A 13657-nucleotide genomic window follows, 5' to 3' on the forward strand; every position below is an offset into this window, starting at 1 on the left:
TCCAATATGCGCTGACTGCAAAATAGGAAAGACAAAAGCGCGAGTATACAAAGTCAATTGCGCTGGGACGCAAAATAGAGCCCAAAGACTGTAACCACACAAACACAAACATCAATGGGCAGGACATTGAGATAGTCCAGCAATACAAGTGTCTGGGTTCCATTATTGACAACAAGCTAACTATTACCCATAACACAGACTTGTGTAAAAAAGGTCAGCAGGCTCTATACTGTCTTAAGAAGCTGGCAAGGTTTAATGTAGATAAATCCCTGATGACTCTCTTCTATAGATCTTTTATTGAGTCAATACTTACCTTCTCAGCCATCTGTTGGTATGCCCTGCTCAATGTTTCTAAAGTCATTAAGGTGTGTAGTAGGCCTCTACCTTGGCCTCCCCCAGTCCTCACTTAGACATTTGCAGCTGCGCATCTTCTAACTGGCACCAGGAGGCGTGAACATATCACCCCCATTCTGGCCTCCTTGCACTGGCTCCCAGTTGTTTTTTAGGATTCAGTTTTATTATTTATTTTTAAGACACTTAATGGGCAGGCCCCAACCTACATCACCGACCTTGTACAGCCCTACTCAGTTCAAAGGTCCCTGAGGCTTCTGCATGTGCCCCGCTCACGGCTCAAACAGAGGGGTGCCTTTGCAGTTGCTGCTCCACGTCTGTGGAACCAGCTCCCCCTGGATATTAGATATGCCCCCTCCATTTCTGCCTTCAAATCCAAGCTAAAAACCCATCTTTACTCCCTGGCCTTCCTTGTTCCCTAACCCTGTACTCCTGCTCATCCTTTGTATGTCTGTGTTGTGTGCCCTGATATTGAAGGATTCCTTTTATTTATGTTTTTATGTTCTTATGACTATTGGTCCAATGTGTTTTTCTTTATTATTTGTCTTAGTCTTTATCTTTAGTTATCCACTGTACAGCACTTTGGTCAGTTTATGCTGTGTTTAAATGTGCTTTATAAATTCAATGTACTTACTTACTTACTTACTTACTTACTTACTTACTATGGTCTCAGAATAGGCAACACAAATATTTGGGTTAGACATAAACAAACTGGGATAAACCCATGTGGGCTCCCCATGTTGGTGCCATGTGGGTCATTAATGGGAAATCAACAATTGAGTTCAGGCTGGGCAACACATATGGGGCCCATTAGGGTTAGCCACTCGGGTTGGATATTTCGGCAAACCTGGACAAACCCACATCAGCAATCCTTATGGGTCCAAGATGGGTAATTAATGTGAAACCAATATATGGTCTCAGAATGGGCAACACATATACATTTGTATTTAATGCTTGGGTTAGACATGGGCAAACTGGGATGTGGGCTCCCCAATTTGGTGACGTGGGTCATTAATAGGGAGCCCATTAGGGTTAACCATTCGGGTTGGATATGGCAAACCCATGTGGGCAATCCATGGGTCCCAAATGGGTAATTAATGTGAAACCACTATATGGGCTCAGAATGGGCAACACATATGGAGCATATGGGGCATTAGGGTCAGAGTCGAGACCTCAATCCATAAAAAAGTGAGCACAAGGCCAGAGTGATGGCATAGAATCATTCCTGCCTTAGAACCCGGATTGGTTTTAAAAGGGTGCAATCTACAAACATTGTGAAGACACCAAGATGCTTGGTAGTTCATAGAAGAACCATTTTGAAAGCTGTGATGACAAATAAAGATGTTTCCATTGATTGTTTAAAAAGGGTATGAATCATTTTGGACACACCATTTTTAATAAAAATGTTTAAAAAGATGAAAACACTTATTTTCCATGTTTCTACCACATTATCTTAAAACCTTTTGGCATGTGCAGTGTCATTTCCAGTCAGGACAAACATATTGATCAAGATAAAACCAACATTAAATCAATATTTGCCAAGAGTATTAATAATTCTGTTCCTAACTGTATGTTTCAATGTTTCAATAAACCTTACAAAGTTTCACCACAACTCAGACCCTCAGGTTATGATGCACAGACAACACCAATAAAAGATTCCTAGGTAGAGAGTGTTACAAGGGCAGCCACCATTAAAAAAAAAAAAAAGATTGTTTTTTTTTTCATTTGACATTCTTTACTGATTAACAGGCAGTTTAGGTAAACATTTGTTTCTTTCTTTTGGAACACATAGTAAATGGGAGCAGGCTACATGATTATTCTGAGGGGAAGCATGGTTTTCGAAAAACATTTGCATGCCACTATGATATTAAGTATAACACTTCACAGTACTATGACAAACATGCGTGAGTGTGTATCTGTATCTGTGGGGGTGACTATGTGTTTGAATGGGTGGATCTCTGCTTACAAGCATTTGCTTGTTAAACCTGGCAAATATCCAGCAGCCTTGATGGAAAAATACTACAAAAAGGATTTGACCCTTGAATTTGTTTGGACTCTTGACCATGTTATTCACTCAGCAGTCATTCAGAGTCTAGATCATGGGTCTTAATGTTCCAGGTCTAATAGCTACTTTAGGTTTCTATGTGGCTGTCTTGGCCACAGGAGTATGGGCTTCCAAGCGATCCAAAGCAAAGGCGTCCACTGGGACAGTCACAGAAGTGGCTTTGTTAGGGGGACGCTCCATAAATCTGGCTGTGGGGATCTTCACGATGACTGGTGAGTAAAATGGTTCAGGAGGTGCATCACCAAATATATTGTTTAATCCTGTAATTTGATTTTGAATTGTTAGTGATCTGTATGTGTTCTCATAGCTACCTGGGTTGGAGGTGGGTTCATACTTGGGGTGGCGGAAGCTGTCTACAGCCCAAATAAGGGTCTGCTCTGGGGACTAATGCCTCTCTATTATTCAGTATCTTTTGTCATAGGTAAGTTTATCTGGTATTTTGCCATTGTGAATTTAATTGACTGTCACTGTAATTTTTCTAGTGATAGATAGATAGATAGATACTTTATTGATCCCCAGGGGAAATTCAAGGTCTCAGTAGCATACAGACAACACACACACATTCACTAACAGCAGAAGTATATAATATAAAAACACAACTAAGCAATAAGAACAGTAGAAGATAAAGAATATACTAAATATACTAAAATACAAATTATAGCGTGTAGTTCTACTGCATCAAGTTTCATAAATAAATTAGTTTGTTTTTACAGAAATGGCCTACTGTCACACTGCATGCAGCCTATAACCAAAAGCACACATTTTGTAAATAAGCGGGTCGGATCGCGGGTCGGGTATAATTTTGTCCTAATTAATATTCGCGGTCCGAGTTGCGGTCGGGTTGATTAAAATATCGGGCGACCGCGGGCCGCTTGTGACCAAACCCGCGCAACACTGATACACACACCTACCAAATTTGGTGTTTGTAACTAAAAGTATATGCCCCCCACGGGATCTGTCATCTAAGGGGGCGCTAGCGAGTCTATGGGCCATACCCGGGACCAAGCTTTTTTACCTAGCTGCTTTGTGTGACACCTGATGTGTGTGCCAAATTTCAAGACTTTTCGATTATGTTAACCACCTCTAAATATTTGCCAACCATGGGATCAGTCACCTAAGGGGGCGCTAGCGAGTCCCTGGGCCACGCCCGGGGTCAAGCTCTTGTACCTAACTGCGATGCGTGACACCTGACGTTTGTGCCAAATTTCAAGCTTTTCTGACCATGTTAACCACCTCAAAAACAGGAAAGCAAAAAAGTAGAATAACAATAATGAAATATAGCCGCAAGCGGCAATGGCGGGCCCGAGCACCTGCGGGCCGCAACCCGTGACATGTCGGAATCCAACAAAGCACCGACGTGGTGCGTTTGTGAAATGTACATATTTGATGCGTGTTCTATATGTTTTTGTATTTTATTTTCTGCCACATGTACTTGCTTGGCCAGGTGGGGGCGCAATGCAAGGCAGGCCCATTGGGTGTCATCATCATCATAATATATATTAACCTGAGAAATTTCAGACCATTCATTTTAAGCAAAGAACATTTCTGATACACTTTTTGGCCAGATGGTGGCGCTATATTAGGCATTTGAATTACACATGTGAATATCATCACAATAATGATATCCAATATTTTGCAAAGTTTCAGATCAACCAATATAGGCATTACCAATTTCTGGCACATTTTCCTGCTTGGACAGGTGGTGGCGCTATGACAGGCAAGCCCATAGGGTCTCTGGATATCACTATAATTATAATATCTATTAACCTGAGAAGTTTCAAAACTGTCATTCAAAGCATAGAGCATTTCTGGCATATTTCCTGTTTGGCCAGATGGTGGCGCTATGCTAGGCATATGAATTATATGTGTGAATATCATCACAATAATGATGTCCAATATTTTATAAAGTTTCAGATCAGTCACTTAAGGCATTGTCCATTTCTGGCACATTTCCTACTTGGCCAGGTGGTGGCGCTATGCCAGGCAGGCCCATTGGGTGTCTGAATATCATCATAATCCTAATATCTAGTAACCTGAGAAGTTTCAGACCATTCATTCAATGCACTGTGACTTTATGACACATTTCCTGTTTATGTGGTGAGATATTAAAATCATGACATATTACAACATATCAAAAATTCCTTCGCAATTTAACATCAGCAACATCTTGGCATCATATTTGCCAAATTTCAAATGAATGTGACAAACCGTCTAGGAGGAGTATGTTAAAATTGATCATGTGACATCAGTGTAATTGCCATTCTTTCTGTTGCCAGGTGGTGGCGCTATGTCAAATATGCATTATAGGCATGTCAATATCATCACTCCCATGGTATTCAAAGACCTGTGAAATTTAAAAATTTCAAGCCATGCATCGTGAATTAAGACACATTTATTGTTTATGTGGAAGGGTATTAAAATGAATAATTTCGCCATTTCGTCAAATTACAACGTATCAAAAAAAGGCTTCACAATTTATAATCAGGAACATCTCGGCGTCATGTATACCAACTTTGACATGAATCGGTTCAACCGTCTAGGAGGAGTACGTTAAAATTGATCATGTCCACAACGCACAAAATCTCAATTACCTCACTTCCTGTGGGCGTGGATAATGGCATGTTAATACAAAAGTTGTTTGTTTTTGGGAGTTACATACACCCCCCAAATTTGGTGTGTGTATCTAAAACTATATGCCAACCACAAGTCACAGTGTCATAAGGGGGCGCTATGGAGTTCCTGGGCAACGCCCGGTGCCAAGCTTTTGTCCCTGTCTGTGCACTGTACCACTTGATGTCTGTGCCAAATTCCATGCATTTTCACCTATGGGAAACACCTTTTTTGGATCACAATTCAGCACATATTTCATCACATATTAGTCTGCACAAAATCCCAAATACCTCACTTCCTGTTGGGCGTGGCTAATGCATTGTACATACGGAAGTTGTTCATCTTGGGGAGATACACACACCTACCAAATTTGATGCGTCTAGCTGAAAGTATGTGCCAACCACTGCCTCAATCACCTAAGGGGGCGCTACTGAGTCCCTGGGCCACGCCCGGGGCCAAGCTCTTGTACCTAACTGCTTTGCATGACACCTGATGTGTGTGCCAAATTTGAAGAGTTTTCGACCATGTTAACCACCTCAAAAAAGGAAAACGCTCTGAGACAAAGTTAATATAATAATAATAATAATAATAAATATAGCCGCAAGCGGCAATGGCGGGCCCGAGCACCTGCGGGCCGCAACCCGTTACATGTCGGAATCCAACAAAGCACCGACATGGTGCATTTGTGAAATGTAAATATTTGATGCGTGTGCTACTTGTTTTTGTATTTTATTTTCTGCCACAAGTACTTGCTTGGCCAGGTGGTGGCGCTATGACAGGCAGGCCCATTGGGTGTCATCATCATAATATATATTAACCTGAGAAATTTCAGACCATTCATTTTAAGCAAAGAACATTTCTGATACACTTGTTGGTTGGCCAGATGGTGGCGCTATGTTAGGCATTGAAATTACCCATGTGAATATCATCACAATAATGATATCCAAAATGTTTGTAAACTTTCAGACCAATCACTTACGGCATTGTCCATTTCTGGCAGATTTCCTGCTTGACCAGGTGGTGGCGCTATGCCAGGCAGGCCCATTGGGTGTCTGGATATCATCATAATCATAATATCTATTAACCTGAGAAGTTTCAGACCATTTATTCAAAGCATAGAGCATTTCTGGCACATTTCCTGCTTGGCCAGATGGTGGCGCTATGCTAGGCCTGTGAATTACGCATGTGAATATTCTCACAATAATGATATCCAATATTTAATAAAGTTTCAGATCAATCACTTAAGGCATTTTCCATTTCTGGCACATTTCCTGCTTGGCCAGGTGGTGGCGCTATGCCAGGCAGGCCCATTGGGTGTCTGGATATCATCATAATCATGATATCTATTAACCTGAGAAGTTTCAGACCATTCATTCAATGCACTGTGATTTATGACACATTTCCTGTTTATGTGGTGAGATATTAAAATCATATCAAATATATTACAACATTCAAAAATCCATTCACAATTTAACATCAGCAACATCTTGGCATAATGTTTGCCAAATTTAAAATGAATCTGACAAACCGTCTAGGAGGAGTATGTTCAAATTGATCATGTGAAATCAGCATAATTGCCATTCTTTCTGTTGCCAGTTGGTGGCGCTATGCCAAACATGCATTATGGGCATGTGAATATTATCATTGACATGGTCTTTAATGACCTGTGAAATTTAAAACATTTCAAGCCATGCATGGTGAATTATGACACATTTATTGTTTGTGTGGAACGGTATTAAAATTAACAATTTCGCCATTTTGTCAAATTACAACATATCAAAAAAAGGCTTCACAATTTAGAATCAGGAACATCTCGGCGTCATGTATACCAACTTTGACATGAATCGGATCAACCGTCTAGGAGGAGTACGTTAAAATGAATCATGTCCACAACGCACAAAATCTCAATGACCTCACTTCCTGTGGGCGTGGCTAATGGCATGTTAATACAAAAGTTGTTTGTTTTTGGGAGTTACATACACCCACCAAATTTGGTGTGTGTATCTAAAACTATATGCCAACCACAAGTCACTGTGACGTAAGGGGGCGCTATGGAGTTCCTGGGCAACGCCCGGTGCCAAGCTTTTATCCCTGTCTATTCACTGTACCACTTGATGTGTGTGCTAAATTTCATGTGTTTTCGACCATGTTAACCACCTCAAAATATATGCCAACCACGGAATCAGTCACCTAAGGGGGCGCTAGCGAGTCCCTGGGCCACACCCTGGGTCAAGCTCTTGTACCTAACTGCGATGCGTGACACCTGACGTGTGTGCCAAATTTCAAGAGATTTCGACCATGTTAACCACCTCAAAAACAGGAAAGCAAAAAAGTGGAATAACAATAATAATAATAATAATAATAATAATAATAATAATAATCCTTACAAAAACAATAGGGCCTTGCGCCCTTCGGTGCTCGGGCCCTAATAAATATAGCCGCAAGCGGCAATGGCGGGCCTGAGCACCTGCGGGCCGCAACCCGTGACATGTCAGAATCCAACAAAGCACCAACGTGGTGAGTTTCTGAAATGTACATATTTGATGCGTGTGCTATTTATTTTTGCATTTTATTTTCTGCCACATTTACTCGCTTGGCCAGGTGGGGGCTTAATGCAAGGCAGGCCCATTGGGTGTCATCATATTCATAATATATATTAACCTGAGAAATTTCAGACCATTCATTTTAAGCAAAGAACATTTCTGATACACTTTTTGGTTTGCCAGATGGTGGCGCTATGTTAGTCATGAAAATTACACATGTGAATATCATCACAATAATGATATCCAAAATGTTTGTAAACTTTCAGATCAATCACTTAAGGTATTGTCCATTTCTGGCACATTTCCTGCTTGACCAGGTGGTGGCGCTATGCCAGGCAGGCCCATTGGGTGTCTGGATATCATCATAATCATAATATCTATTAACCTGAGAAGTTTCAGACCATTTATTCAATGCATAGAGCATTTCTGGCACATTTCCTGCTTGGCCAGATGGTGGCGCTATGCTAGGCCTGTGAATTACGCATGTGAATATCATCACAATAATGATATCCAATATTTTATAAAGTTTCAGATCAATCACTTAAGGCATTTTCCATTTCTGGCACATTTCCTGCTTGGCCAGGTGGTGGCGCTATGCCAGGCAGGCCCATTGGGTGTCTGGATATCATCATAATTATGATATCTATTAACCTGAGAAGTTTCAGACCATTCATTCAATGCACTGTGATTGGGTGTCTGGATATCATCATAATCATGATATCTATTAACCTGAGAAGTTTCAGACCATTCATTCAATGCACTGTGATTTATGACACATTTCCTGTTTATGTGGTGAGATATTAAAATCATATCAAATATATTACAACATTCCAAAATCCATTCACAATTTAACATCAGCGACATCTTGGCATAATATTTGCCAAATTTCAAATGAATCTGACAAACCGTCTAGGAGGAGTATGTTCAAATTGGTCATATGGCATCAGTATAATTGTCATTCTTTCTGTTGCCAGTTGGTGGCGCTATGCCAAACATGCATTATGGGCATGTGAATATTATCATTAACATGGTCTTCAATGGCCTGTGAAATTTAAAACATTTTAAGCCATGCATGGTGAATTATGACACATTTATTGTTTATGTAGAAGGGTATTAAAATTAATAATGTTGCCATTTCGTCAAATTACAACATATAAAAAAAAAGCTTCACAATTTATAATCAGGAACATCTCGGCGTCATGTATACCAACTTTGACATGAATCGGATCATCCGTCTAGGAGGAGTACGTTAAAATTGATCATGTCCACAACGGACAAAATCTCAAATACCTCACTTCCTGTGGGCGTGGCTAATGGCATGTTAATACAAAAGTTGTTTGTTTTTGGGAGTTACATACACCCACCAAATTTGGTGTGTGTAGCTGAAAGTATATGCCCACCATGGGATCAGTCATCTAAGGGGGCGTAAGGGGGCGCTAGCGAGTCTCTGGGCCATACCCGGGGCCAAGCTTTTTTACCTAGCTGCTTTGTGTGACACCTGATGTGTGTGCCAAATTTCAAGACTTTTCGATTATGTTAACCACCTCAAAATATTTGCCAACAACGGGATCAGTCACCTAAGGGGGCGCTAGCGAGTCCCTGGGCCACGCCCGGGGTCAAGCTCTTGTACCTAACTGCGATGCGTGACACCTGACGTGTGTGCCAAATTTCAAGAGTTTTTGACCATGTTAACCACCTCAAAAACAGGAAAGCAAAAAAGTGGAATAACAATAATAATAGTGAAATATAGCCGCAAGCGGCAATGGCGGGCCCGAGCACCTGCGGGCCGCAACCCGTGACATGTCGGAATCCAACAAAGCACCAACGTGGTGAGTTTGTGAAATGTACATATTTGATGCGTGTGCTATTTGTTTTTGTATTTTATTTTCTGCCACATTTACTCGCTTGGCCAGGTGGGGGTGTAATGCAAGGCAGGCCCATTGGGTGTCATCATAATCATAATATATATTAACCTGAGAAATTTCAGACCATTTATTCAAAGCATAGAGCATTTCTGGCACATTTCCTGCTTGGCCAGATGGTGGCGCTATGCCAGGCAGGCCCATTTGGTGTCTGGATATCATCATAATCATGATGTCTATTAACCTGAGAAGTTTCAGACCATTCATTCAATGCACTGTGATTTATGACACATTTCCTGTTTATGTGGTGAGATATTAAAATCATATCAAATATATTACAACATTCAAAAATACCTTCACAATTTAACATCAGCGACATCTTGGCATAATGTTTGCCAAATTTCAAATGAATCTGACAAACCGTCTAGGAGGAGTATGTTCAAATTGATCATATGACGTCAGTATAATTGTCATTCTTTCTGTTGCCAGTTGGTGGCGCTATGCCAAACATGCATTATGGGCATGTGAATATTATCATTAACATGGTCTTCCATGACCTGTGAAATTTAAAACATTTCAAGCCATGCATGGTGAATTATGACACATTTATTTTTTATGTGGAAGGGTATTAAAATTAATAATTTCGCCATTTTGTCAAATTACAACATATCAAAAAAACGCTTCACAATTTATCATCATGAACATCTCGGCGTCATGTATACCAACTTTGACATGAATCGGATCAACCGTCTAGGAGGAGTACGTTAAAATTGATCATGTCCACAACGCACAAAATCTCAATTACCTCACTTCCTGTGGGCGTGGCTAATGGCATGTTAATACAAAAGTTGTTTGTTTTTGGGAGTTACATACACCTACCAAATTTGGTGTGTGTATCTAAAACTATATGCCAACCACAAGTCACAGTGACATAAGGGGGCGCTATGGAGTTGCTGGGCAACGCCCAGTGCCAAGCTTTTATCCCTGTCTATTCACTGTATCACTAGATGTGTGTGCCAAATTTCAAGACTTTTCGATTATGTTAACCACCTCAAAATATTTGCCAACCACGGGATCAGTCACCTAAGGGGGCGCTAGCGAGTCCCTGGGCCACGCCCGAGGTCAAGCTCTTGTACCTAACTGCGATGTGTGACACCTGACGTGTGTGCCAAATTTCAAGAGTTTTCGACCATGTTAACCACCTCAAAAACAGGAAAGCAAAAAAGTAGAATAACAATAATAAATAATAATAATAATAATAATAATAATAATAATAATCCTTACAAAAACAATAGGGCCTTGCGCCCTTCGGTGCTCGGGCCCTAATAATAATAATAATAATCCTTACAAAAACAATAGGGCCTTGCGCCCTTCGGTGCTCGGGCCCTAAATATAGCCGCAAGCGGCAATGGCGGGCCCGAGCACCTGCGGGCCGCAACCCATGACATTTCAGAATCCAACAAAGCACCGACGTGGTGCATTTGTAAAATGTACATAATTGATATGTGTGTTATTTGTTTTTTGCATGTTATTTTCTGGCACATTTACTTGCTTGGCCAGGTGGGGCAATATGCAAGGCAGGCCCATTGTGTGTCATCATAATCATAATATATATTAACCTGAGAAATTTCAGATTATTCATTTTAAGCAAAGAACATTTTTGATACACTTTTTGGCCAGATGGTGGCGCTATATTAGGCATGTGAATTACACATGTGAATATCATCACAATAATGATATCCAATATTTTGTAAAGTTTCAGATCAACCAATAAAGGCATTACCAATTTCTGGCACATTTTCCTGCTTGGCCAGGTGGTGGCGCTATGCCAGGCAGGCCCATAGGGTGTCTGGATATCATCATAATTATAATATCTATTAACCTGAGAAGTTTCAGACCATTCATTCAAAGCATAGAGCATTTCTGGCATATTTCCTGTTTGGCCAGATGGTGGCGCTATGCTAGGCATGTGAATTATATGTGTGAATATCATCACAATAATGATATCCAATATTTTATAAAGTTTCAGATCAATCACTTAAGGCATTGTCCATTTCTGGCACATTTCCTACTTGGCCAGGGGGTGGCGCTATGTCAGGCAGGCCCATTGGGTGTCTGGATATCATCATAATCATAATATCTATTAACCTGAGAAGTTTCAGACCATTCATTCAATGGACTGTGATTATATGACACATTTCCAGTTTATATGGTGAGATATTAAAATCATGACATATTACAACATATCAAAAATCCCTTCGCAATTTAACATCAGCAACATCTTGGCATAATGTTAGCCAAATTTCACATGAATCCGGCAAACCGTCTAGGAGGAGTATGTTAAAATTGATCATGTAACATCAATGTAATTGCCATTCTTTCTGTTGCCAGGTGGTGGCGCTATGCCAAATATACATTATGGGCATGTGAATATCATCACTACCATGGTATTCAAAGACCTGTGAAATTTAAAACATTTCAAGCCATGCATGGTGAATTAAGACACATTTATTGTTAACGTGGAAGGGTATTAAAATTCATAGTTTCGCCATTTCATCAAATTACAACATATCAAAAAAAGCTTCACAATTTAGAATCAGAAGCATATTGGCATCATGTATACCAACTTTCACATGAATCGGATCAATCGTCTAGGAGGAGTACATTAAAATTGATCATGTCCACAATGCACAAAATCCCAATTACCTCACTTCCTGTGGGCGTGGCTAATGGCATGTTAATACAAAAGTTGATTGTTTTTGGGAGTTACACACACCCACCAAATTTGGTGTGTGTATCTAAAACTATATTCCAACCACAAGTCACAGTGACATAAGGGGGCGCTATGGAGTTCCTGGGCCAAGCCCAGTGCCAAGGCTTTTCCCCTGTGTATTCATGGTACCTCTTGACGTGTGTGCCAAATTTCATGCGTTTTCACCGATGGGAAGAACGTCTTCTGGCATCACAATTCATCACATTTTAGTCCGCACAAAATCCCAAATACCTCACTTCCTGTTGGGCGTGGCTAAAGCATTGTACATACGAAAGTTGTTCATCTTGGGGAGATACACATACCTACCGAATTTGATGCGTCTAGCTGAAAGTATGTGCTAACCACTGCCTCAATCACCTAAGGGGGCGCTACTGAGTCCCTGGGCCACGCCCAGGGCCAAGCTCTTGTACCTAACTGCTTTGCGTGACACCTGATATGTGTGCCAAATTTCAAGCGTTTTCGACCATGTTAACCACCTCAAAAAAGGAAAACGCTCTGAGACAAAGTTAATATAATAATAATAATAATAATCCTTACAAAAACAATAGGGCCTTGCGCCCTTCGGTGCTCGGGCCCTAATAATCCATTCAAAAACAATAGGGCTTCGCACCTCTCGGTGCGCAAGGCCGTCCCGGCCTCGCGCACCGTCGGTGCTCGGGCCCTAATAATAATCCTTACAAAAACAATAGGGCCTTGCACCCTTCGGTGCTCGGGCCCTAAATATAGCCGCAAGCGGCAATGGCGGGCCCGAGCACCTGCGGGCCGCAACCCGTGACATTTCGGAATCCAACAAAGCCCCGATGTTGTCCGTTTGTGAAATGTACATATTTGATGCGTGTGCTATTTTTTTCAGATCAATCCATCAAAGCCTTGAACATTTTTGGCACATTTCCTGCTTGGCCAGATGGTGGCACTATGCTAGGCATGTGAATTACACATGTGAATATCGTCACAATAATGATATCTAATATTTTGTAAAGTTTCAGATCAATCAATAAAGGCATTGCCAATTTCTGGCACATGTTCCTGCTTGGCCAGGTGGTAGCGCTATACCAGGCAGGCCCATTGGGTGTCTGGATATCATCATAATCGTAATATCTATTAACCTGAGAAGTTTCAGACCATTCATTCAAAGCATAGAACATTTCTGGCACATTTCCTGCTTGGCCAGATGGTGGCGCTATGCTAGGCATGTGAATTACACATATGAATAACATCACAATAATATCCAATATTTTATAAAGTTTCAGATTAATCAGTTAAGGCATTGTCCATTTCTGGCACATTTCCTGGTTGGCCAGGTGGTGGCGCTATGCCAGGCAGGCCCATTGGGTGTCTGGATATCATCATAATCACGATATCTATTAACCTGAGAAGTTTCAGACCATTCATTCAATGCACTGTGATTTGTGACACATTTCCTGTTTATGTGGTGAGATATTCAAATCATATC

At 40.9% G+C, this 13657-nt stretch overlaps 1 protein-coding gene across 1 annotated transcript in view; it reads left to right on the forward strand.

Annotated features, from left to right (window-relative positions):
* The first annotated feature begins 2450 nt into the window (after window positions 1-2450).
* Window positions 2451-13657, forward strand: part of LOC143141849 (high affinity choline transporter 1-like) — an 80297-nt gene continuing 69090 nt past the window's right edge. Inside the window, exons 1-2 of the mRNA XM_076302553.1 lie at window positions 2451-2628; window positions 2724-2837. Of these exons, the coding sequence (XP_076158668.1) occupies window positions 2451-2628; window positions 2724-2837 (292 nt within the window). The remainder of the gene's footprint in view (window positions 2629-2723; window positions 2838-13657) is intronic.

Source organism: Alosa pseudoharengus, unplaced genomic scaffold (assembly GCF_046254945.1).
Source record: "Alosa pseudoharengus isolate Yale_2024_CS ecotype anadromous, Long Island Sound unplaced genomic scaffold, YU_APseudo_1.1 YU_APseudo_1.1_scf_24, whole genome shotgun sequence".
Lineage (NCBI taxonomy): Eukaryota > Metazoa > Chordata > Actinopteri > Clupeiformes > Clupeidae > Alosa > Alosa pseudoharengus.